The sequence below is a fragment of the Triticum aestivum genome, chromosome 5D, assembly GCF_018294505.1.
Source record: "Triticum aestivum cultivar Chinese Spring chromosome 5D, IWGSC CS RefSeq v2.1, whole genome shotgun sequence".
NCBI classification, from domain to species: Eukaryota; Viridiplantae; Streptophyta; class Magnoliopsida; order Poales; family Poaceae; genus Triticum; species Triticum aestivum.
In genome coordinates, this window is record NC_057808.1 from 448,679,167 (window position 1) to 448,706,109 (window position 26,943).

The 26,943-nt window shown below is 45.2% G+C and overlaps 1 protein-coding gene and 1 long non-coding RNA gene across 4 annotated transcripts; both read right to left on the reverse strand.

The window, feature by feature from the left end:
- Positions 1 to 2,221: 2,221 nt before the first annotated feature.
- LOC123122625 (uncharacterized) lies at positions 2,222 to 13,941 on the reverse strand. 2 transcript variants are annotated; one of them, XR_006460326.1, is made up of 2 exons: positions 5,202 to 13,941; positions 2,222 to 4,892 (listed from the first exon to the last, which is right to left on the reverse strand). It is a non-coding gene; the product is annotated as an uncharacterized lncRNA (long non-coding RNA). The 2 variants fall into 2 exon arrangements; XR_006460325.1 differs by having other exon boundaries at positions 2,222 to 4,975.
- Positions 13,940 to 15,575, reverse strand: LOC123122624 (uncharacterized). 2 transcript variants are annotated; one of them, XM_044542913.1, is made up of 4 exons: positions 15,137 to 15,575; positions 14,994 to 15,052; positions 14,425 to 14,595; positions 13,940 to 14,029 (listed from the first exon to the last, which is right to left on the reverse strand). In XM_044542913.1, exons 1-3 carry the CDS (start codon positions 15,323 to 15,325, stop codon positions 14,466 to 14,468), a joined length of 378 nt encoding a protein of 125 aa, XP_044398848.1. In that variant the 5' UTR covers positions 15,326 to 15,575; the 3' UTR covers positions 13,940 to 14,029; positions 14,425 to 14,465. The 2 variants fall into 2 exon arrangements, with proteins under 2 accessions (XP_044398848.1, XP_044398847.1); XM_044542912.1 differs by having other exon boundaries at positions 13,961 to 14,595.
- Positions 15,576 to 26,943: the final 11,368 nt, after the last annotated feature.

Here is a 26,943-nt window from a genome sequence, read left to right on the forward strand (position 1 = left end):
AATCCTGAAATACCCAGGTACCTCAATCCACCCAGATGTGAGTTTTAGTTGCCACCTTAAGGTTAACCATTAATTAACAATCTCACATCTATCATGGTAACACTCAAACCCAATCCACGTCTACTAGTATAGCATAGCAATATAAGCAAACATAGAAGTAACTCCCAAGGGTTTGATAGTAAAACAAGTGATAGGTACTACCTCAACTACTTCCCAAATACCCACAATTTAATTAGATCCTAATCATGCAATGTTTGAGGGTTGATCTAATGCAATAAAACTGGGTAGTCAAAGAGGTATGATCAAAGTGTTACTTGCCTTGCTGATGATCCGTGAAACTTAGAGATTCGAAGTAGCAAGCGGCGCACTCCGTGTACTCTATCGCAACAAACAAGCATACAATAAGCACTCATCTAATGCACAGGTAAAACTCAAATAAAGATATAACCAGAAAGTTCAACTTAAGAACTTCGGTTTGCAAAAAGAATCAAATCAAACGAAGCAACGAAAGTCAAACGGCGAAAGAAACAAGCTTCGTTTACTAATCTGGATCTAAGTCAAATTTTACAGTAGCAAAAACTTGTTTGAGTAGGTTAAACGGAAAGAGAATTTCGAGACGAAACTCTAGGCACTTGAATCGCCTGATTCCGATAAACGAGCGAAAAGATAAACTAGAACGAAAATCAGATCAGAAATCGCGATCTGGAATAATCGCGGAAAAACCGACGAAAAAGAAAACTGACGAACAGTTAAACGAACGGACGTTCGTTAACTGCGACTAACCGGCGAACACGTTCGTTAAAACGAACGGATCGGCGAACGTTCACTAACTAACTAAACCAAAAAAACCGATCTACTAGGAATAAAACCTAGGGTTTCGAAAAAAAATAAACCGAACGTTTTTTTTTGAAAAAAACCGAACGGCGGTCGGCGGCGGCGGCTAACCTCCGGCGAGGCTCGGGACGGGCTCCGGCGGGGTCGTAGGGGTGCGGCGAGGGGCGGCGGGGCTCGGGGAGGCGACAGGCGACGTCGGGGGCGGCGGGCGGCGGCTCCTCTCATTGGCGGCGTCGGGCTTCGGGCGGCGGGGCTCCGGCGGCTTCGGGTCGGGGGGAGGTGGCGGCGGGGCGGGTACTTATAGGTGGGGGGTGCTGCCGTGGGGGAGGGGGCAAGGCGGCGGGGAGTCGGCCTCGAGCCGGACTCGGGCGGCGGCGCAGTCTCCAGGAGGGAGACAGCGGCGGGGTGGGCTAGGCCGCGCGGCTGGGCTTCAGCCCAGTCGGGCGCTCGCGATTTTTTATTTTTATTTTTATTTTTTACAAAAATTCCGCCGAACCTAAAAAAATCGTAAAAAAATAAATAAAAATCCAAAAATGCCAAAACAAATTTTCACCGTCTAATTAAAATAATTAGAACGAGATGAACATTTTCTTGGCCCAAAAATGCAGTTTTGAAAACGTGCAATTTTTCTAATGCAAATAAAATCCGAATAAAACAAATATTTAATTTTAATATTTTTCCTCCAATATTTCAATTATTTTGGAGAAGTCATATTTTCTCCGCTCATATATTTTAATATGAAATATTTTTCGAAGAGAAAAATAATTAAAACCAAGAATCCTTGTTTCATTATTTGATAAAAATTAAATATGAAAACCGGGAAAATCCCCAACTCTTTCCGAGGGTCCTTGAGTTGCTTAGGATTTTCGATAATTTGCCAAAATACAATAAAATATGCTATGCAATGATGATCTAATGTATAACATTCCAAATTGAAAATTTGGGATGTTACACTCTGCAATTTCTACAGAAAAGATGCAAATGTTACACTCTCTGGATCTAAAAGGGAGCCTGTTGTAATACTGTTTTTTTTGGAACAATGATATATCAATATGCAGGTACAAACATTCAGTCATCGTTTCTTCAAAATTTATGTGTTATGGGTTTCAATATCGTAGTTAAACATGGACAAGGTGGCACGTGTTTAGACATGGAACAACTTTTTCCCACTCTTGTTTCTTTGTTGCTAAATCCTTCTACTAATTATTATATGCTATCATCATAGGGTTAAAAATATGCCATATGCAATTCAGCACCGAAATATAGGGCAAGGTCGCCAAGAAACAACAGAAATCACTATCAATGCTTTGGTTGATCCCACTGACACTGGTATTTAAAAATAATCCACCGTCATTTCTACAACTACATATACTTTCGGCAATACATGTGCAGAAGAAATACTATAAGCTGAGAATCAAAGTCACTGAAATACCGGTGGTATATGAGTTGTAAAGTTTGCTGGAAGAAAATGAGAACAGATGGAAAAGGATCATATGGTTGTTCTAACTGTCCAGATGCACAGCCATGGCCAAGGTACATCCCAAGCAATTTACATTTCCAAGTATGAGCAACAGAATACTTAGAGAATGAAGACCAGTTACCGCTACTCCTGATGATCAACACGCTGCCTGGCCATCCCACGTTCTTCATCCTCTACCAATGGCAGATGATACATCGAACAAATATCATTGCAACTCTGCCATCCTCTGAGCACACTGTACATGAGAGCATACAAAGCCAGCGGATCTTTTCTGCACGAAGATCCAATGTAACCTCAAACACTCAGGTTTGCCAAGAATATATAACAACCAGAGCTTAAAAGAATTATTCTCTCGACTCCAAGCATGAAGGCCAATAGCAAATCATCCGGAGTGCTGACAAGCCACAAGCAACTCCACCAACTTTCTCTCTTTTATCTTCATCTGTAAATCAATTAGCTAGATAGTGTACTTCTCTTAGACCAGTGCTCACCCTGCTGAACTTTTTCATGCATCCTGAATGCCTCCAAGTCATGTAATTAACTAAGTGATCCATACTGCTCACTATATTATTTTCACAACAAACTATTAGTAGCAGATACAAGCAACAATAAATTAAGCTACACATTTGCTAAATGACGGGCTTAAACTCAGGCGCGGCATGCCGCCGCGCCTTCTGCCTGCTAGTGGAGATAATCAGAGCTCAATGCAACCTTTACTTCTCTATAAGGTGATAATTTTGCAAGCTAAAGAACAAAATTTGATTATCTACTATACAAACTTTGAGTACAAAAGTAGAACCCTCGTTGAGACTAAAGGATCTTCCATCATTTACTTCTAGCCTTTTGTATATACTGGGAGCAAAAAACAAGATCAGATTCCATCAAAATCGCATGCAAGTTAGCAGACACCATAAACCACGTAATATGCTTCAGGAAAAAGTCAAGAGATTCAGATGTGCACACTACTAACTCCAGGCTGCACCAAAGAGGATGAAGCCACTGAATGCCAGTTCAAACTGAAAGTTGCCACAAAGACCAAATCATCAAGTAATATGCATCAGAATCACTAGTCAGAAGTCAAAACCATCGGGGAAGCAGACACAGTCGAGGCTGATGGCTTCACCAAGTCCCTGCACCAACTGACGTTTTACTATACTTTCCAACTCTACAATCTTGCACTAACACCTCCAACACTGCAAATGCACAAACAACCCAAATAAAAGGCATACTTCAACAATTCCTCAGAAAAAGTCAGGCATAATTATGAAGTCTATGTAGAGAGTACTAAGATTTTGACGTTGTAGGAAACTCTTCCATCCAGAAGCCCTGAACTCTGCGGATCAATTTGAATACTCAGACTAACAACTCAGGAAACTGGTTTTCTAAACGACAAAATAGAAAAAATATGGAATTAGATCTCCAGGCAGATTTTCAGGTAGCATGACATGCTCTTGTCTTATATGCTCGTATCGTATATGCCCTCAAACTTGATAATATGGTAAAAATGTTCACTTAGGAGACTTGATTGCACACTCTAATTTGCTAAAGTTTATATGCTTGGAAGAGAAAAACTGTATAACAAATGGATATAAAACCAAAGTATCAATGAGTGTGCCTCATCCTTCCCACCAGGAAGCTCTATTTTTGAGCATCATATAGACTATTTCCACTTGGCAGCAAGGCACACACAAAAAGTTAACCTGTACATGATGTTTATCTCTTATAATATCTATCTTCGCAAAGGGAAAAATGCAGAACAACCAAATAAAAGCTTAGTATTGTTATCTAAAATAGTAGTACATCATAAATCACCTATCATATCATTTGTTTTCCACCAAATCTTATTTCCATTGTCTAGCATAACAAATCATCACAAATCATCGATCCTCTGATCATGAAATATGCCCAACCAAAATATAAAAAGCAGAAAGGTAATATATTCTGGGTGCATGATGGAAGGGCAACATGAGCTAAATTTTATTCTCATTTTAAAGTGTAAAGCATGGATTGCACAATTGCACACGGAAATTAAGGAGACATATGTCCAGAGCAGGGTCCGCACGGACCTTCGGATCAGCACCACCGAGCATCAAATAGAGGCAGAAAGAAATCCATGTATGTCAGAAACAGTTGCTAGTTTGCTACTACACCATGCTTCATCACACACGTACTACCACACATCAAATGTCTGCGGTACAATTAAGATAGTTAAACTGGCAGATCAGGTGGAAAGCATGGTGCAAATTTGAATTTTTGGAACAATCATTTGGTTGTATAGTTTACTTGTAGTAGTTCATAGATTATAATATGTCAATTTTGAGGTAAGGAGACCACATGGCAAGCAAGATGTCATGGAGCAAATTTCAGTGGAAAACCGACGAAGTAGAGTGCTAATTGGGTGCGTACCCGATCGAGCATCCAGAGCTTCGCCTAGTTTCTTTCCCTGTCAGACATCACTTCCCTTCTCCTTGGAGGCTGAAGGACCCCTTTGAAGGAAGTGTCGAATGTTAAGCTTCATGGCATTTTGGCAAGGCCAACAACATTAACTTTTGGTTCATTAACAGTACCTTAAACTGATCTACAAATGTGGTACATAGAATGAGTAAGGAGTGAGCTCGCCAGGTTATGTGGCATGAGTGTGTGAGATGAGATGATAATGATCTCCAGGGAAAAAAAGTGATGCCAAAAAAATTCAGTTCATTGGAGCTAAATTTGAGAGAAAGAAGAAATACTTGAGTAAAAAACTAAGCACAAAATCTTGCCCTCAATCTGCTTGGATTTTGTCAAAGACATAACAGGCATAGATAAAACAAAAATCCACAGAAATAAAGCTGAGAGTTTATGGGGATCAAATCGAGAGGAGGGAGGGAGGGAGGGATGTGGGTACCTGCAAGGCTGCAACAGGGCATACGTTCCATGTGAGCAGCTGCAGCGGCCGCCTACGCTGCTCGCTGCGCTTACAGAACTTAAAGTAGCAGCATTTTGTGGCGGCGCAACTTGACATTTGAACTCGAATTATAATAGAACATAGCAGGTCTACGAAAATGAACAAATGTACCTGTGGGCAAGAGAAACAGAGCAAGAGACAACGAGAACATAACACTAACAGAAGATATCACAAATGAACAAATGTACCACTTGGGCTAGAGGATGTGCTTCAGAAGGAACTTCACGCGCCGACATGATGACCTGGCCGTCGCTAATGAGTCCATCACTACTCTTAGCCCCGCCTTGACCACCGCCAAGGCCGTGAGTGCAGCTGCCGCCGCCGCTAGTCAGTCCAATCCAGGCTGGTCCCCCCCCCCCCCCCTCGACCACCCGAATCGCCAACTCATTCCAGGTTCACCTTTCCCGACAAGGAGCCACCCGCCCTTTCGTCGCTGGAGCCTTCCATGTCGGCTAGGTTCGCGTACGACCCGGCGAGGGGCAACACCCGCTTGCGCAAGACGAGGTGCCTCATCGAGGATATGTTCTTACCTATGGGATTTGGCGCTGGTGCTCATGGTGGCGGGTACGAGGTCGTCTCTAATCCTGGTAAAAATTGTTGAGGGCATAAGGACGACTTCCCGGAGCTTTCGAACAAACGGCTTTCAGGTCTCTCTCATGTAGCTAGGATCTTTCTTCGCCAGCTTCACGCAGTGCCGGTGGTTCAACATGGTTCGTGGGGTGGACGCAGTCCACTACCGTGGCACGCCGCTCCTAGTGTGGTGGTCGAACAAGATAACCTTCGCCACATCGGTTCAATGCTGCTACAGCATTGGGCTGTCCATCCAACGCATCCCCTGCGGGAGTTCTCGCCTCAAACCACCCAAGAACTGTTGCCCGAATGCCTAATCTACCATATGGCCATTGAATCCTTCGATAGGCTCGACCTCTCGTACTTTGTCGTCAGGGCATGGGTGGACAACGCCAACGAGGTGCCGATGAAGATGCTACAGTGCAGCCTTGTGCTTTCTGCCCCGACCCGCTCATGCATGTCTCCCTCTCGCCAGGTTTCGGCCCTGACGGTGGCAAGGGGGAGGTGTGCCTCCTATGCTACCCTCCTACTACTATTGCATCTAAACTAGCACAAATACATAATAAAAGCGAGTTCAGCTGCTCCAAAAAGGCAAAAAACCATTGAAATTGCCATCTATTCTAATTAATCCAAATCATCCTCCCATGATGATCTTGCACTCGTAACATTCTTGGGGAGGGTTAGCAAAATCATCAAAGTCTACACTCCGATCCATTTGTATCATCTCATCTCACCACACTCATTCTTGGGGGGGTTGTTAGCAAAATCATCAAAGTCTACCAACTCCATGCTCATATCCATATGGGGCACATACAAGCTATTAAGCTTAGGTCAAAATATCACAAATCCAAGTGCCCAAGTTATCTCCAACCTAGAATCCAAGTAGCAAGATCCAAGATGATCCCAATAGTCCACCAATACCGTAGTCATGCTAATCCTACTATACCTATATAAATCCGATATATCTCAGGTAGATCATACTACACCCTAAAGTTTTCCAGCTTCAATCTTCAAAGGAAGGAATCTAGCACAAATCATAACTATGATCCAACCAAGCCTACTATCATAGTTATCTAAGTCCGGTACATATGAGGGTTAGCAAAATCATCAAAGTCTACCATCTCCGATCCATTTGTATCATCTCCATGCTCATATCCATATGGGGCACATACAAGCTACTAAGCTTAGGTCAAAATATCACAAATCCAAGGGCCCAAGTTACCTCCAACCTAGAATCCAAGTAGTGATATCCAAGATGATCCAATAGTCCAGCAATACCACACTCATGCCAATCATATATACCTATATAAATCTGATATATCTCAAGTTGATCATACTACACCCTAAAGTTCTCCAGCTTCAATCTTCACAGGAATCTAGCAAAAATCATAATTATAATCCAACCAAGCCTAGTATCATAGTTATCTAAGTCCAATACATATGGGGAGGGCTAGCAAAATCATCGAAGTCTACCAACTAAGATCCATTTGTATCATCTCCATGCTCATATCAAATATGGGGCACATACAAGCTACTAAGCTTAGGTCAAAATATCACAAATCCAAGTGCCCAAGTTATCTCCAACCTAGAATCCTAGTAATATCCAAGATGATCCAATGGGGCATATACAAGCTACTAAGCTTAGGTCAAAATATCACAAATCCAAGTGCCCAAGTTACCTCCAACCTAGAATCCAAGTAGTAATGTCCAAGATGATCTAATAGTCCACCAATACCGCACTCATGCCAACCATACTATACATATATAAATCCGATATATCTTAGGTTGATCATACCCTCGCCACTCAGCTCTGGATCTAAAGGCTAACTAACGGCAGCAGCTCCCGGCAGCGTTTTCACCCCTACCCACACCTCCTGTGTACTCTCCACTGCCTGCATGTCCGGCTAGGTATCATTTCCCTGGCTGCGAGTTACTCGTGTGCTGCCTTGTTCCTACATCATCTGCTCCCATGCAAGTTGTCGCCATAGCTGCAAGCTTGGGCACCACCCCCGAACTTACCCAAGGACGCCAAGCGCCCAAGTGCACGTCGCTACCTGTCGCCAAGGCTAGGGACTCCTAGCAAGGGAACGTGGGATGCGGAACCAAGTCCGTGACACATAACCCTCAAACAAGGTAAGGACGCCAAGTCGAATCGACGGGAAACGAGGAGTGCACGAGAGGTATGAAGAAGCGATGCAAACGCTATCAAGAGCAGCACGCCCTGCCATCCTCTGCCTTTTCACTTGAACTTGCAAAGAGGAACCCTGAGCTGAGTCACTCGTCCCAATTTTTCCCTCATAGTCTTAAGACCCCTGTCTCTTCATTTCCTCCGGCGCCAAGGAAGGGTCCTTCACCAACGCAGGGTTGCCTGCACTCAATAACCTCTTGCAAGGTGGCTTCGTACCAGAATCCACTAAATTAACATTTTTTCCGTTGGCACTGCATGTACATGTATTTCCATTCGCATGGTCAAAATCATATTTCTTCTTATACATTGGGTTGAGTCATGCCTAGTTTTCCCTCCACGACCATGATGATCTTGTACATGAACATTTTTGGGGAGGGTTAGCAAAATCATCGAAGTCTACCAACTCCGATCCATTTGTATCATCTCCGTGGCTCATATTCATATGGGGCACATACAAACTACTAAGCTTAGGTCAAAATATCACAAATCCAAGTGCCCAAATTATCTTAAACCTAGAATCCAAGTAACAATATCCAAGATGATCCAATAGTCCACCAATAGCACACTCATTTCAATCATACTATACCTATATAAATCCGATATATCTCACGTTGATAACTCTACACCCTAAAGTTCTCCAGCTTCAATCTTCAAATGAAGGAATCCAGCACAAATCATAACTATGATCCAACCAAGCCTAGTATCATAGTTATCTAAGTCCAATACATATGAGGAGGGCTAGCAAAATCATCAAAGTCTACCAACTCCAATCCATTTATCATCTACATGCCCATATCCATAAACTTAGGTCAAAATATCACAAATCCAAGTGCCCAAGTTACCTCCAACCTAGAATCCAAGTAGTAATATCCAAGATGATCCAATAGTCCACCAATACCACACTCATGCCAACCATACTATACCTATATAAATCTGATATATCTCAGGTTGATCATACTACACCCTAAAGTTCTCCAGCTTCAATCTTCAAAGGAAGGAATCTAGCACAAATCATAACTATGATCCAACCAAGCCTAGTAACAAACCCACATGTAGATACTAGATTTGCCCACAACCGTCCACTGTCATGACAGACGCACATATGTATGTACGGTGGCAAATGATGCCTTTCTCCTCCCAGTGCCATCTTCTCGCCTTCCCCAATCGCCATCCCCTCGACGCTTGTCTCCAAGTACAACAAACGACGACAACAACAATCCGCTCCCAACAATGTTTTCATACCTTCCCCCACACCTCACGTGTACTCTCTGCTCCCTACCAGTCCAACTGGGCATCCTTCGCCTGACTTTGGGCTGCTATGTGTGACGCCTCAATCCCACATCTCGTGTTACCTGCTGCACGCCGCCATAGCCGCACAGGCAGTCGACACCGCAATGGCCCTCTAAATTCTTATGTACATGTTCTTACTGCCAATGATACTTAACAGGCAGCTCATTTCAGGAGGATAGATTTTTAATTTGGTTGTAGGGTCATTCTCGACTTCGAGTCTTGTTCTGATTTAGGATCGGCACATGGGTTCTCTACTTGGTGTTGGCCCTCGGCGCTATGAGTCACACACCCTCTGGAGTGTGCCAAGCTTCGCCTTCCCTCCGCTACCACCGCCGCCAGTCTCTTCGACTCACTTACCTCGTCTACCCACTCGTTCTGGCATGATCGTCGCAGCCGCATGTGTGGTTCTTGACTCTCACCCTTAGTTCGACGTGGTCTCCATGGATCTGTCTCTGGTAATGTGTCTTTAGGCAGTCAAGATTGTTAGTTGGGTAAACACGTTCAATTACCTTATCCTTAGAGCGAGACTCTGTCTCGGCGTCCTTTCGATCTTGTTCACTCTGATGTTTGGGATCCAGCTGCCTTTGCCTTGAAAGGAGGCCATCGCCACTATATTATCTTTATAATGATTCCCCTCGATACAAGTCGATATATTTTATGCCTTCTTGTAGTGAGGTCTATCTGTAAGAAGTTTGCCGCCTTGGTTCATACTCGGTTTTCCACTCATATCCATGCCTTTCGTGTATATCCCTCATTTGCTGCACGAATTCCTTGTTGAGAAAAGCACACTTGCTCAGTTCTCGTCTTGTGCTCGTGGTCAGAATGGTGTTGCTAAGCGCAAGCATCGCGAACTTCATGAGGCGGCTAGTGCGTTGATGATCGTAGCCACCTATCTCATCAATAATCATCCCTCCTTTGCTCTACATGGTGACATTCCGAGCGTCTTTGTGGGCATTCCCTTGACAACTCCGAGTCCGGAATTGCTTGTCGCACAAATGGACAAAAATGGATGTATCTAGAACTGAAATATGTCTACATACATCCATTTCTCCGACATGTATTTTCGGACGGATGGATTACTAAACACTTTGTTTGGTTGCCTTTGCTACGTTCTTCATGCACCAAAACTGTTCGATCAATCTATTGAATGCCTTCTTAGGTTACAGTGATGAGGACAAGGGCTATCGGTGTTGGGATCTTGTCAGTCGTCGGATGCGCATTTCTCGAGATGTGACTTCTCATTGAATCTCGTCCTTTTTACGCACGTCCATCCTCTGCTTCCCCCCCCCCCAATGGATAAAAATGGATGTATCTAGAACTATAGTATGTCTAGATGCATCCATTTCTCTGACAAGTATTTTCGGACGGATGGAGTACTAAACACTTTGTTTGGTTGTGTTTGCTACGTTCTTCACGCACCAAACTGTCTGATCAATCTGTTGAATGTCTTCTTAGGTTACAGTGATGAGCACAAGGGCTATCAGTGTTGGGATCTTGTCAGTCATCGGATGCGCATTTCTCGAGATGTGACTTCTCATTGAGTGTCATCCTTTTTATGCACGTCCATCCTCTGCTTTGCCCCCCCCCCCAATTGAGGATGCTTCCCTCAATTTACCCGATACACTTATCACTCATTTATTGCCCTCGCCCACCTATCCCAGCGTGTCCTCCCGTACTACTGTTATAGACCCCACACATCGTCACATGCGGCTTCCCCACCTCGTTCATTACTTGAGGCTACCTCACCTGGCTCGTCCACGAGGCTTCCCCGATGATTCCCCTTCATCATCTTCTTCACTACACTTGTGGTCCGTGTGTCATGGATCCTTCTGACAAGCCATCTCCCTCTACTACAATGCCCTCTCCTGTTGGCAATGCATCGCCTCCAGCTCAGCCTACTTATGGCTTTCGAGCTCTCGCTTCCGCCTATTGACCACTATGGTTATTCTGGCGCCGCTTTTCTCAAGACAACTTCTTATCATGACGCATTTGTTCATCCCGAATGGCGGCATGCGATTGTAGAGGAGATTGTTGCTCTTGTGCGCATCGACACGTGGGACGTCATTTCTCTTCCTCCCCGTGCTCGTCCAATCGCTTGTAAGTGTGTCTATAATGTTAATACACTGATGGTTCTCTTGAGTGTTACAAAGCTCATCTAGTGGCGCAAGGCTTTCCTCGGGAACATGGCCAAGACTACAATGAGCATTTGCTCCCGTGGCCTTTGCACACTTCTCATTGTGGCTTATGTTCGCCACTGGTCTGTCTCTCGGCTTGATGTCAGGAATGCCTTCCTTAATGTTGAGTTGTATGAGGTCTACATGTAACCACCACATGGGTATTCTCTTCTTGATGACATGGTTTGTCGTCTTCGTCACTTTTTTATGGCCTTAACCAAACCTCCATGCCTGGTTTGAACGTTTCGTCTCGATGGTGACTACGGCTAGTTTTCGGCGAGTGCTCATAATCCTACACTTGTCCACCTCTCAACTCATGGTCGAACTCTTCTATATGCCGATAACACTAGCAATGGCTCTAAGTACATTTGCCATTGTGAAGGCTCATCATAGTGGATTTCTTATGTCTAATCTTGGTCCTCTTCGCTACTTCCTAGGGATTGAAGTTTCTTCTACCTCTAATATCTTCTTTATCAAGTTCGTCATCACCTGCGACTTCCCCGCCTTGTTCATTACCTGAGGCTACCTCACTTGGCTTGTCCCCTTGGGCTTCCCCAGTAATTCCCCCTCATCCTCTTCTCTACTACACTGGTCATCCGCGTGTTGTGGATTCTTCTGATGAAGCCATTTCCCTCGACTGTCTTTCTCTGCCCTCCACTATATGCTCTGTCGCATTGTCGTCGCGACTAGGATGGTGGCAAACTTAGTGACGACAATGCCCCTCATGCGTCATCGCTAGAGCCTCTCAAGTTGCATGAACGGACGGAGGGGACACTGCCGCCATGGCTGTTGGCATTCCCTCTCTCAGATCATGAAGTGTTTGGGAGTGAGACTAAGAGAAATACAGGAAAGGAGACAATTACTAGCGTATTAGGGGAATAAGGCCCAAATAGAACTGTTGAGATGCCCATTACCAAAATGGTTGGTGTATTCTTATCCAAAGTGGGTCACGCTTTTGATGCAAAAAGACCGTGTGGGATATCATCGATCCATGCAGTGATTTTCATGACGGTTATCATCTCTGGATACTCAATACAACAATAGTTGCCCGATTTTGGCATCAAGCATGCTCGCCGAAGATGTGGCCGATGTACGGGGACGAACATATTAACTGTTTTAGCAAGCATGTGGTGGCAGTAATGTGGATGCTCCACATAGTTGCAGCTTGCCGGGTTTGACCACACGCCAAAGATGCGGCTAGCCTTCACCCTACATCGGTTTACAATGGTACGCCCCCTCTTACTACATCATATGGAAAATTGTAGTATTGAGTTGATTTCTCTTGCCCAAGCAATTGCAGTTTGTATTGAAATTACGCTTCTCTGGCCCGACACAAATAGTTCAGTTTCAGAGTTAATGTGCAAAAGATATAATCACCATAAATATTGAAAAAATCTGAATATTCTAAAATATTGCTATCATGTCAACTTTAGTTTAATTCAAAATAAAGATATAACTACTGGTGGTCGTTATGTTTCTTCTTCGCAGTTTACCCTTCTATTGTTTATCCAAAAGATATAACCACAAATAGAAAAATCTGAATATTCTTCTTTTTCCTCACAACGTTGAGCAATAATAACCACCATAAGAGTATGCTAATAAGGCATATTCCCTTACTGATAATCCAAGAGTTAATGTTTCTTTTCTTAACTGACAAGAACAGAAAACCAAATTTAGGATGTCTCTGATTTTGTCGGCTTCTATAAAGACAGTATAGTGCAACACGATTACACGTCTTCTACTATGCAGTCACCTATACTTATGGTTCTCTTTCCCTTGAAGTTTATTTCTACTGTTATGAGACCATAGTGCATCTGAAACTATTTATCAAGCTTCAGTCAACCCATAGGCTTTGAGGTAAGTTTATAACGCTATTTGTTTGTTCTCAGGCATATAATCCTAGTTTTTGGAGAAACACGCACAATCCAAATCAGAGCCGTCATATGCTAGATTGTGTCGTGCAAATAAAGGGAGCTATATCGAGGGGGGTTATCTAGATGGGATTATAGTTCACTAAGAAATCCGAGAGTATTTGCCTCTAGAAATGAACATTGGCCCCAGAACATCAGAACTGTGCGTGTCTTTCAACAAAGTTAGAACTCAATTTTTTCTAATATCATATAAAAGAATGGTGGAGCTTCTTAAGCCGGGTGCTAAGCAATCAAGGAGTAGTATATCTGGTAGGTAGGAAGATAAGTTGTTGCTTCGGTAGTGGAAAAAATAACTAACCGAAACCATGACTATGTTAATCAGGCAACCATGTTAAGTAAACAAAACCCCTCTTTTATCTAGTAGGCAGGAAGATAGGTTGTTGAATAGTACTGCAAGAGAACTGGGAAATAATGCAAAAAACAAACTGATAATATTGTACTAAGTAATTTACAAAAACGGTCAAGCATTTCCATACCTGATGATTTCATGAACCTTTTATATCACATTGTATTCAGGAGCGTAGCTTCAGACCAAACACCTTATAAGCGCAGTTCCAGATGACAAAAATTGTGTCGTAATTCAGGTGCACTGATTTTTAATATTGGAGCTGAGACCTGTCACGAGCAGAGTTAAGGCATAATCTATTCCATTAAAAAAATAACATATTTCCTGTTTTGCTCAGTACAATTTCATTATCACAGTTGAGACCTATCTTGAACAGAGTTAAGGCATAATCTATTCCATTAATCAAATGTTTTCCTGTTCTGCTCAGTACAATTTCATTATCACAGCTGAGACCTGTATTGAGCAGAGTCAAGGCATAATCTATTCCATTAATCAAATGACCTTTTCCTATTCTGCTCAATACAATTTCATGATCCATATACTAGCAATTTTTATCAACACAAAATTTCTGGAGATTAGAGCAATTATGCAAGAAGGAAAGCAATGGAAATATTAATGATTTGAAAAATAAACAAAGCAGGGTCAAAAGAGACGTCACACTTACATAGCGATTGCTTCTGCAGCTAACATCTTCTGTCACAATCATCATAGCACCAGAATGCACTTGATCATAGTGCGGTCCATGTCAACTTGAGATCCTCGATAGTTGATATACAAATGCTCAAAGATTGCCCCTTTAAACCCAAACCGAGGTACATATCCCCAATCCATGTGGCTGCACATAACAAGTGGAATTTAGAAGGATATCGCTGGAACACATAGCCATAGGCAGGCAGGGAATGGCTGACTGAACATGTGACTTGTCCGGTCATCCAAGCGCATTCCATGCTACTGAGCTGTGCAGTTTACCCAGTAAATTAACCAACCACACACAATCTAGGCAAAAGATCGGTAGAAGAACAGCTGCCGCATAAACCGTGAACCACACAGTTGCTGCATTGCCATTTAGTTACCAAATGGCGGAGCAGAGTAGATCTATAGCAGCAACAGTCTGGATTCTGAAATTCTCTAGCCACTTCACTGAATCCACGGCTGCTAATCTTATTAACCGTTACTACCATATGAATTCGCTTGCCCTAACAAAGCAAGGGGTCGTGGTGGTTTGTTCAGTACCTTTCTTGCGGATGCAGGGTCGCCGGAGCATGTCGTCGTAGGGCTCCTCCCACCGCTGCCTGCCAGCATCCATGGATTCTCAGATCAGAAACAAATGACAATACAATCCAAAGGTTCCTGACAGAGGGTTGAAGGGCACGCACAGAAGTTGAGGGTCGCGCACGAGCGACCGAGGAGACGTAGCCGAGGAGGGGAGGAGGATCTGCGGCCTCGGGGCACTCTGCCGGGGCGCCATAAGGGAGGGGGGACTCCGTGCCGTCACGCGCCCAGCCGTCCACGGCGCCGTCGTCCTGGGCCTGGTGCGAGGGGACGGGCGGCGCGTCCTGCTCCATCCGCGCGAGCTGAGGCGAGCAAGAACTGGGCGAGGCGGCGGAGATGCTCCATCTCCGTGGCGTCTAGGGTTTCGCGTTGTCAATATGGAGTCTCCCCTCGGTGGACTGGCCGCGCGTGCGTGAGTGCGGGGAGGGACGGCGTACTGGCCGGCGGCCGACGGCGGAAGCGACAGGGTGCGAGAGAGGGAAAGATTGGGAGAGACGGGGATGAGGGGGCGACGGCGGCGGCGGATTGGAAGACGGACGTGGGCTACTGGGCCGGGGTTCTTTTTTCTCTTTCGTGTTGAAGATTGAAGAACAACTTTGGAAGGTGAGGCCGCGCACCAACGGTCAGAAAAGGAGGCGGGGACGTCCTGCATGACGCATTGTGCGTCGTATAGCTCAGAACGCACAGCCGGGCAGCAACTGGGCCGGCCCATTGGCAGCCAAGCCGACTAATACCACGCTGCATCGTTCGCGCGAGCGTTATTTATCGCATTAAGCAATCGCACAAAGGTTGTAGAGTAGTTGGGCCGGCCCACTTTCATGCAGGGAATGAATGAAAAAGAGAATGGGAAATTGGGAGAAGCAGGGATCAGTCTCCGGTCTCCCGGAAGAGAGCTCACAATGCTAGCCACTGCACCAGTGTCTTTGCACAAAATATGTTGTTGGCACATTTTGTACTTGAGGCGAACGAAGCCGGGTTTTTCCATTGTTTGTCATTGGTTATTTTTCTGTTTTTTCTTTTGTTTTCTGATAGGGTTTTCTTCATTTTTATATGGTTTCTTTTTTTCTTCATTTTTTGTTTGGTTTTCTTTGTTTCTTCTCCATGTTTTTGTTCTTTTGGTTTTTTCTTATGTTTGTTTTCGTTTTCACTCTATATTTTTGTATATGCTAAAAACATTGTTTAATAAGTGGTCAAATTTTTTACACACATTTAACATTGTTTGAACGCTTTTTCAGCATTTTTCAAATACTTTTCCACATCTTTTAATACTTATTGAACATTTTCAAATACTTGTTCAATATTTTCCATATACTCGTTCAACATTTATTAATAGTTATTCAACATTTTTCAAATACTTTTTCAACATTTTTTAATATTATTTCAACATTTTTCAAATACTCATTCAATATTTTTAATATTTATTCAACACTTTCAAATACTCGTTCAATATTTTTCATATACTCATTCAACATTTTTTAATAATTAGTCAACATTTTTCAAATACTTGTTCAACATTTTAATACTTATTCAACATTTTTCAAATACTTGTTCAACATTTTTTAATACTTATTTCAACATTTTTCAAATACTTTTTCAACATTTTTAAGATACTTGTTCAACATTTTCAAATAAGTGTTCAACATTTTTAAATACTTATTCAACATTTTTCAAATATTTGTTCAACATTTGTCAAATTCTTGTTCAACATTTTTCTTAATACTTGTTCAACATTTTTTAGATACTTGTTCAACAGATTTCCAAATGTGTTTTAAAGAGTGTTTTTTGTATAATCCATATCTCTACTCCTAAGGGGAGAGTTGGTAGCCTCACTTCGGTTAATTCTTTCCCACCTTTTTTTATCCCGCAAACATATTTAAACCGGATTTTACCCATGATCTATTTAAAGCGATTTTATGTGCCAATAAGATCAATTTTTGGTATATTTGAAAACTTTATATGGAAAGGAATGAATCATGATCAATTTTTGAACACCAAATTTAATAAATCAAGCATAAATCATTACTATTATATGAGAATTGGTTGTTCTATTCCTCTCTCGATTAAAAAAATAGTACACCGCCAACTCCTCCCTCGACCTTTTTCCTAGGTTGTGGTTGTGGGATGGCGCTGCCGCCGCCGCAGAACAGGGTTCCCTGCCTCCGCCGTCGAACGTCTTGCCCCTTCTCGTTCTAGGTGTTCCACACGCCGCGTCGCACCTCCTCCCCGCCAGAGAACAAGCAGTAGGAGCAGAGAGGAATCGAAGGCAGAGGTCGCCGGAAGCACCTCACTGGGACAATCCCCATGGCGACCAGGCGCATAACCAGCACGCGGTTATCGCTCCACGGCCGGCCAACAGAGGTGAGCCGCCCGTCTGTCCATCAACGGAATCTCTCTTTTTTTCGCCGCGCTGCATGGGAAACGATCGCTCTAGGGACTCTCGATTTGGTCCCGGCCGTGGAAACGATCACTCAAGGAATCGAATAAGAACTGGGTCGGCGGCGAGCGAGGAAGATAGGTGTCCGCGTGTGTGAGGGTGGAGAGGGACGACGGACGAAGAATTCTAGAAACACTCATCAATTGGCCGACGGTGGAAGTGACGGGATGTGAGAGAGGGAAAAAGATTGAGAGAGACCGGGATGAGGCGGCGGAGGATTGGTTTTTCAGTTCCCCACTTGTGTTCGTGTTGGAGACGGAGACGGACGACTGCGTGGGCTACTGGGCTGGGTTTTCTTTTCCTCTTTCCTGTTGATGAAGAACAACTTTGGAAGGGGACGCCGCACCAACAGTTATACAGAAGAGGGGAATTATCTAGGGAGCTCCTACATGCCGCACTTTGCGGCAAAAGGACACCCCTTCGCATAGGGGACGAACCGATTGGGCCGGCCCATGGCAGACACCACCGGTACTGTAGCGCAACAGGGAAAAATAAGTAAAAAAGAAGCGCGCTCTAAAGGAATCAACTGCAGACCTCTCAGTAACAAGGTCTTGTCGATTGCCATGCGAGCTGATGATTCTAAGTGGCAGATTTGTAGCGCTATAACCAAGAACAAACACGAGTGATAGAACTCTGACACCTTTTGATTTTATTCGAATAAATCTTAGAAATTATAAACAATTTTCTATATAAGGTAAGTAATGTTTCCAAGTTCAAACATTTGTCAAACAACGCGAACAAATTTTGAAACTCCAGACAAATTTTTTTAATATGTGAACAATTTTAAAACAGGAACATTTTCTGAAAATTTCTAAACAAAAGTTGAAAATGTGAACATTTTTTGAAAAAACAAACAATTTTTTGAAAATCAAGAACAAATTTTGAAAAATGGGAGCAAATGTGAAATTCCAAAAAATGAAAATTTGAACAAATTTCAAAACGTGAACATTTTTTGAAAATCACGAACAAATTTTAAAAAATGGCAACAAATGTGAAATTCCAAAACTTTTTTGGAAATTTGAACAAATTTGAAAACGCGAACATTTTTTTGTAAATCACAAACAAATTTTGAAAACACAAACAAATTTTGTACATTTTTTTTAAAGGAACGAAATGTTTTTTGAAACCTGAACAAAAAAATTCAAACATTTTTCTAAAAAGCCGAACAAAGTATTGAATATATTGAACTTTGTTTCAAAATTGCGATTTTTCTAAAACAAAAATAAAAAAATGAAAGAAACAGAAAACGAAAACAAAAAAACACGAAAAAATGAAACAGATAATAGCCGACCTCTTGCACGTGTAAGACACTAGCTTTGTTGAGCTCCAGTGGCTGGCAACGCACCTCCATGAGTGGGAGGTTTTGAGGTTCAATTCCTCACTCTCTTCGTTTCTTTTTAGGGATTTTCTCTGTAGGAAGCACCCGTCATGGGCCAGACCACAAACGATCAATGGGTGTGCGAGAGGTCGACACTTTGCCGCGGAATGCGGCGAATAGGGTTTTCCAATTCTCTATTTGCCACTCTTTGCATCGTACTGTCGTCGATTCGCACAGGCAGGTCGACCTATCGAGCAAACGGTTTTGGGAACCTTCTAGATCGTTCCCAGCTGGTGTTTACAGGCAGTCTAAAAAAACAGGTTCTCACAAGTTTTGAATCGAGTTTTCTGTTTTCCTATTTATGTTTCTTTTGTCTTATTCTTTTTTTTTCAATTTATGTTTCTATTTATTTTTTCCTTTTTTATTCTTTTTCTAGTTTCCTTTTCTTTTTCAAAAGTTGTTCAGAATTTTCAAGAAATCCATGTTTTTCAAAAAATGTCGGGGAACGTTGCATGAAAAACAAAAAAAAATCTACGCACACGCAAGATCTATACATGGAGATGCATAGCTACGAGAGGGGAGAGTGTGTCTACGTACCATCGTAGACCGTTAAGCGGAAGTGTTTTTCAACGCGGTTGATGTAGTCGTACACCTTCACGATCCGCCCGATCAAGTACCGAACGTACGACATCTCCGCATTCTGCACACGTTCAGCTCGATGACATCCTCGCCTTCTTGATCCAGTAAGACGAGCGAAGTAGTAGATGAGTTCCGGCAGCACGACGGCGTGGTGACAGTGGTGATGCAACTATCTCCGCAGGGCTTCGCTGAGCACTACGAAAATATGAACGAGGATGAACTAGAGGGAGATGGGCGCCGCACACGGCTAGGGGGAGGGGAGGCAGCCTAGGGCAACCCCAAGGGGGCCGGCGGCCATGAGGGAGTCCTGGATTAAGGGGTCCTCGGACAGCCGCACTATATACTTTGGCCGGACTGTTGGACTATGAAGATACAAGATTGAAGACTTCGTCCCGTGTTCGGGTGGGACTCTCCTTTGCGTGGAAGGCAAGCTTGGCAATTCGGATATGTAGATCTCCTCCCTTCTAGCCGACTCTGTGTAACCCTAGCCCCCTCCGGTGTCTATATAAACCGGAGGGTTTAGTCCGTAGAACAACAATCATAATCATAGGCTAGCTTCTAGGGTTTAGCCTCTACGATCTCGTGGTAGATCAACTCTTGTAATACTCATATCATCAATATCAATCAAGCAGGAAGTAGGGTATTACCTCCATCGAGAGGGCCCGAACCTGGGTAAACATTGTGTCCCCTGCCTCCTGTTACCATCCGCCTTAGACGCACAGTTCGGGACCCCCTACCCGAGATCCGCCGGTTTTGACACCGACATTGCTGCTTTCATTGAGAGTTTGACGGTGCCGTCACCATAAGGCTTGATGGCTCGTCTTGTTGTCAGGGACAACATCACCTCTGGGGGAGCCCTGGCTATAGGCCAAACTCTTCGACTAGGCGGCTTCGTCATGACCGCCCGTTCGGCCGTTCCGCCGACGATGACTTCTCGCGTCATCAAAAATAGCCTCCACGTCGGCTCGGGATTTGCCGAGCAGATGGATCCAATGGAGCTCTCTTTCTTGAACGAGCTCTTGGATCGCATCGCCGCCTTGGGAGTCGCTTTGGACTATGATCGGATCGGGCTTAAACCCGACCAAAGGGAGATTAACTCTCTGCCGGTAACCCATCAGATAGCGGTGGTGGAGGAGCAACGCAGCGATTCTTCCTCTATCTTGAGGACAAACTATGTCCGGATTCCCGAGCTCTCCGAGCCGGATACCCATCTACGGGAGGACATGGCCCAAGCTTTGAACCTAGAATCAGACAGTGGGCCAGATCTATTGGGCAACATCCCGGAGCCCGAACTGCCAAGCTCGGAAACTCCTCCGCCCCTGGGTCTCGGATCGGGTCAGGGTTCGGACCTAAATCTACCCACCCACTCAGATATAAGTGATCTTTCCCACATTAGACAAGAGCCCCAAGAGACAGTACATCACTATTGGGCCAGATTCCTCCTTGTAATGAGCAAGGTCAAGGACTGTCGCGAGGAAGACGCAATTTCATTCTTTTGCAAAAATTGTACGGACAAGGGAATCCTCAACGCCATAAGTCGCCGTGACATAGCACACTTCGCTAACTTGGCGGCCATAGTACAGAAGTACTGTGCGATGGAAAGCACCTGGAAAACCCAAACAAAATTCTGGGATCCTCCGGCTCTCACTAAACCCCTCGTCCGAGCTAAAAGGGTGTACTCTCGTAAGTCACCCGATCCAATTACAAAGAAACCCAAGCCCACTACAGGGCGTGGAACTGTATTGGAGGGATGGCTCAATGGGCCATGCAAAATTCACAGTACAGCGGATACGCTACCAACACATAGTCTTAGAGCATGTTGGATACTCCGACAGGTGGCCAAGAGCGGCGAAGATATCCTTATCAACAATACAACAGAGCACCATCCCGTGGAAAATAACAATACAGTATTGACAGTCTTCGAGACCTTCGCCTCAAATAATAGGCGCAAGCGAGCACTCCGCAGCCTTGCCGAGGCCTGCCACGTGGCAGCAATAAATCCATGGAGCGATACGGCTATAACATTCAATGCCAGTGATGAACCTAAATTCCGAACAGCCCGAGCACCAGCCGCCTTGGTCCTTAGTCCAATTGTGGACGGTTTCCGGCTTACTAAAGTGCTCATGGACGGTGGCAGCGGATTAAACCTCATATATGAGGAGACTCTTCAAAAAATGGAAATAGAAAAGAGCCGCATTTAGCAAAGAAGCACGACCTTCAGAGGAATCATGCCTAGTCGGGAGGCACGATGTGCGGGAAAAATCACACTAGATGTGGTATTCGGCACGCCGGAGAATTATAGGTCCGAAGAAATAACATTCCAAGTGGCCCCGTTCAGTAGCAGATACCACGCCCTTTTAGGGCGGGAGGCATTCACGATCTTCCAAGCTATACCCCATTACGGGTGCATGAAGCTCAAAATGCCCGGGCCCAATGGAATCATCACTCTAGCTAGTGATCCAGACATAGCACTCCGCGCCAAAAATAAAACCGCCGCACTAGCCCTCGAGGCGTTATCCGAAGCCCTTGCGGCCGAAGAACTAACTGTGCTGCGCTCCACAGTGGACAGGGACGACGTGATACTCGACAAAAGACCCAAGTCCACCTCTTTTAAACCAGCAGACGAAATAGTCAAATTCCAGGTCCACCCATCGGACCCTACAAAAACAGCATCCATTGGGGCACAGTTAAACCCCACAGTAGACGCCGCACTGCGGGAGTTCTTGCGCGAGAATTGGGACATTTTCGCCTGACATCCTTCAGACATGCCAGGAATCCCACGCAGGCTGGCCGAGCATAGCCTTAACATTCTAAAGGGGTTCAAGCCGCTCAAGCAGACTCTTCGGCGTTTCTTTGAGCCTAAGCGACAAGCCATGGGAGAGGAGCTAGCCAAGTTACTCGAGGCCGGATTCATTAGAGAAATAAAACACCCGGACTGGCTAGCAAACCTGGTGATGGTACCAAAGAAGGACAAATCCTGGCGCCTATGTGTCGATTTCAAGGACCTTAACAAGGCCTGCCCCAAGGATCCCTTCCCCCTCCCCCGCATCGATCAAATTATCGACGCTACCGCAGGACACGACTCATTGTGCTTCCTCGACGCATACTTCGGATACCATCAAATTAAGATGGCGGAGTCCGATCAAGCCGCAACGGCATTTATCACTCCATACATCCCCTTCTGTTTTAACACCATGCTTTTCGGGCTCAAAAACGCCGGTGCAACCTATCAACGCATGATTCAGACATGCCTGGAAACACAAATCGGCAAAATAGTGGAGGCATATGTAGACGATGTGGTCATTAAAACCAGACACGTCGAATCCTTAATAGACGACTTGAGGCTCACGTTCGACAATCTCCGAACATATGACATCAAGCTCAATCCGGAAAAATGCGTTTTCGGCGCCCGCCGGAAAGCTCTTGGGCTTCATCGTCTCTAGTAGAGGAATCGAAGCAAATCCGGCCAAAATCTGAGCTCTGTCACAGTTGGCTATCCCAACAGACCTCAAGCAAATCCAGAAATTAACTGGATGCGTGGCTGCCTTAAGCCGCTTTATCTCCCGATTAGGAGAAAAGGCACTACCCCTTTATCGCCTTCTCCGACGCACCGAACACTTCGAGTGGACGGATGCGGCCACGGCCGGATTGGAAGAAATAAAAGCCATTTTGGCCACCAACCCAATCTTGGTCGCGCCAAATGTCGGCGAACCAATGCTGTTATATATAGCGGCAACACACCAAGTTGTAAGCGCAGTGCTCGTCGTCGAACGAGAGGCGGACGGACATAAGTTCCCGCTTCAAAAGCCGGTATACTATGTATCCACTGTCCTCACTCCATGCAAATCACGGTACCCACATTATCAAAAGATAGCATATGCGGTCTTCATGGCATCCCGGAAATTACGACACTACTTTCAAGAGTGTTCAATTACGGTGACCTCTGAAGTACCACTCAACGGCATAATAAATAACCGCGATGCCACGGGCCGGATTGCTAAATGGGCTATTGAGCTCCTCCCGTTCGACATAACATACAAACCACGACGAGCCATTAAGTCACAAGTACTGGCTGATTTCGTCGCCGAATGGACAGAAGCCGAACTCCCTAAAGAGTACGACGCGTACTCCAATTGGATCATGCACTTTGACGGCTCTAAGATGTTGGCTGGTCTGGGGGCAGGCGTCGTCCTGACATCCCCCATCGGAGATACAGTCCAATACGTACTTCAAATATTATACACAGACTCCAACAATGTAGCAGAATATGAGGCCATGTTGCATGGTCTCCGGATAGCAGTCTCCATGGGCATTCAACGCCTAGAAGTGCGTGGGGATTCGAACCTCGCAATATCTCAAATAAATGGAGACTTTGACACCAAGGACCCAAAAATGGCGGCTTACCGCAACGCCGTCCTCAAAATGTCAGCTCGGTTCGAGGGGCTTGAATTCCACCATGTGGTCCGAGAAAACAATCAAGCGGCGGATATTCTCGCCCGCATCGGCGCTAAGCGCGACCCTGTCCCACCTAATATCTTCTTGGAAAGGCTGTTTAAGCCATCCGTGGTATGGGAAGAAGAGACCGGCAACAACAGCCCGGACCTGACCACAACACCAGATACCGAACACTCTGACGTAATCGGAGGCTCTGCCACCGAAATAACGCCTTCGGCCCACGTGATTATGGCTGTCATCGCCCCGTGGACAGAACCCTTCTTGGCCTACCTAACTAGGCAAGAACTCCCTGAGGACCCAAACAAGGCACGTTGCATTGTGCGGCGGTCTAAGGCCTACAAGGTCCACGAGGGAGAGCTTTATAAGAAAAGCGCTACCGGAGTACTTCAAAGGTGCATCTCCGAAGAGGAAGGACGGCAACTTTTGGCAGAAATTCATGCTGGACTTGGCGGCCACCACGCCGCAGCTCGGGCCCTTGTAAGCAAGGCCTTCCGTACAGGTTTTTACTGGTCGACGGCCCGAGCAGACGCACAGGACCTCGTTCAACATTGCGTCGGTTGCCAGCTTTTGGCAAACCAAAGCCATATGCCACCTACCGCTCTCCAAACAATCCCCATTACCTGGCCCTTTGCGGTCTGGGGGCTTGATATGGTCGGACCCCTTAAAGGGGGAAGCCATAAGAAAAAAAACCCTATTGGTCATGGTGGATAAATTCACCAAATGGATAGAAGCCAAACCAGTTAAAACGGCTGAGTCCAGACCAGTGATAGACTTCATATCCGGGGTGGTACACCGTTACGGCGTCCCCCACAGCATCATCACCGATAACGGCTCGAACTTTACAACCGACGAGGTAAAAACTTGGTGCAGCAACATGGGCATTAAGCTCGATTATGCCTCTGTCTATCACCTGCAAACCAACGGTCAAGTCGAGCGAGCAAATGGTCTTATCATGAGCGGCATTAAACCCAGATTAGTGCGATCCTTGAAGGAGTCAGATACTCACTGGGTCGAGGAGCTCGACTCCGTACTATGGGGGCTGCGGACCACGCCGAATCGCACTACCGGATACACACCGTTCTTTATGGTGTACGATGCAGAGGCGGTACTGCCATGCGACATAATTCATGACTCACCTCGAGTGCGCATGTACGAAGAGAAAGAAGCCGAGCTTGATCGCTAGGACAGTTTGGACACCCTGGAGGAGGAGCGTGACGTGGCAAAGGCCCGCTCCGCATTCTATCAGCAACAGGCTCGACGGTATCAAAGCAGAGAAGTACGGGCCAAAACTTATAACGTTGGCGAACTCGTTCTACGCCTACCGGAGAAGAAAAAGAACAAGCTTAAGCCCAAATGGGAAGGTCCCTTCGTTATCGACCAAATTCTGACTGGTGGAGCGTACCGTCTGCGGGATGCATCGGACAATCGACTTGAGCCAAACCCATGGAACGCAGCCAGACTCCGAAGGTTCTACGCCTAGTGCCGGACTATGTGTTCGTCTCCTTACCTCCATCAATTTTTTATATATCCGTTATCTGTCTTTTCTTTCTTTCTTTATTCCCTTTTTCTTCACAGCCTTAAAAGGTTAAAATGTGTCTTGACTACACAATCTTGACGCGCTAGGCGTGCTCATTATACCTGGGGGCTTCTTATACAGAAGCTTAATATAACTATGTTTCGGGCTCTACGCCCCCCGCACATGTGTTACTTTTCCACATGTACCTTTTCTTCGCCATTATATGCATCGATATGACTTAAGTTTTGGCCAAGCTGGGTTGCCTGGCTCTTGTTTTTATGCCCTATGTTCCCGTTAATTCGGCTAGGGAATAAGGGGAGCACCTCTGCGATTGTTACTGCCGGGTCAGCCGGATGTGTACCTCGGACTGGGTGAAGCCGAAAGCTAGCGTTCTTAAGGGAATATTCGGTCAGTGAACAAAAGATGACTTTTATTTATTGTAATACATGCCCCCAGATGTTTATATCCCGCGTCTCTTTTCGCAGTTCGGACATGCACATTAATGCATGCGTACCCAGGGAAAGGAACCCTTAACGGAACTATTCTCCCTGGAAGATGTTTCTTACTATCCATGTAATATAACATAGCTAGTTGGGTACTTGTCTGTTCAAGCACTTATGACCCCTACGCCTGGTTTCCATGTGTACCCCGGTTTCTACATAACTGAGCGGGTATTCGGATACACTCCGGACTATCGGCTCCAGAGGTTGAAGCGAAAAGGTCCGCCATGACAAATGATTTACAATCCGGCTAGGGACAATATATGTCACTTGAAGTACACAGTCACTTAGACTGACTAAATTCTTCTTCTATACCATCCAACAGGCTGTCTAGCCTACAATCCTGTTGGGAATACTTTGCGGCTAATTTCACCTGGTCATACACCAAACTGACGGGGATCTCTTTCCCATCAGACCCCACAGGTCCGACCTCGGCCATGTGGTTCGGGTCAGCCTTGGTATATCGCGTCTTCACCATGGCCCAGGCTTCCCTTGCACCCTGTCGGCAGGCCGATATCTTCCATAATCGGAAGCACCGCCGCGCTCCCTGGAGCATCTCTACGAGCTCCCCCATGCCTCCTGGCAGGGAGGCGGATGGCCACAAGGCTTGGGCAATGCCCTGCATCACCTGCAGTACTTGTTCGTGCAGTTGTGAGAGCTCTGGTAGAAGATCACCCGCAGACCCGGGCATCTCCTCCGCGGGACGACCCGTCAGCATACCTACAGACATAACTCTGTTAGCTAGTTTCTTCGCCGAACTCTATAAAAGTTCGTTCAAGCACTTACTAAAAATTCCGCGTCGAAGCCTCTTATTCTCCTTTACGGAGTCAGCAAGCTGGGCTCGAACATCTTTCAGTTCAACGCCCAGCCGGGTATTGGCATCTTGGAGATCGTTTTTCTCCCGCCTAACCTTCGTAAGCACGCGCTCGCCATCCTTTAGCTGTCGTTGAGCATGTTGCTCATCCCCTCGTATGACCTCCGGATTCACTCCGGGGTCATCTGCAGAATCTATTGTTAGATTTGAGTGCATGTCAAATACTAACTGGTAC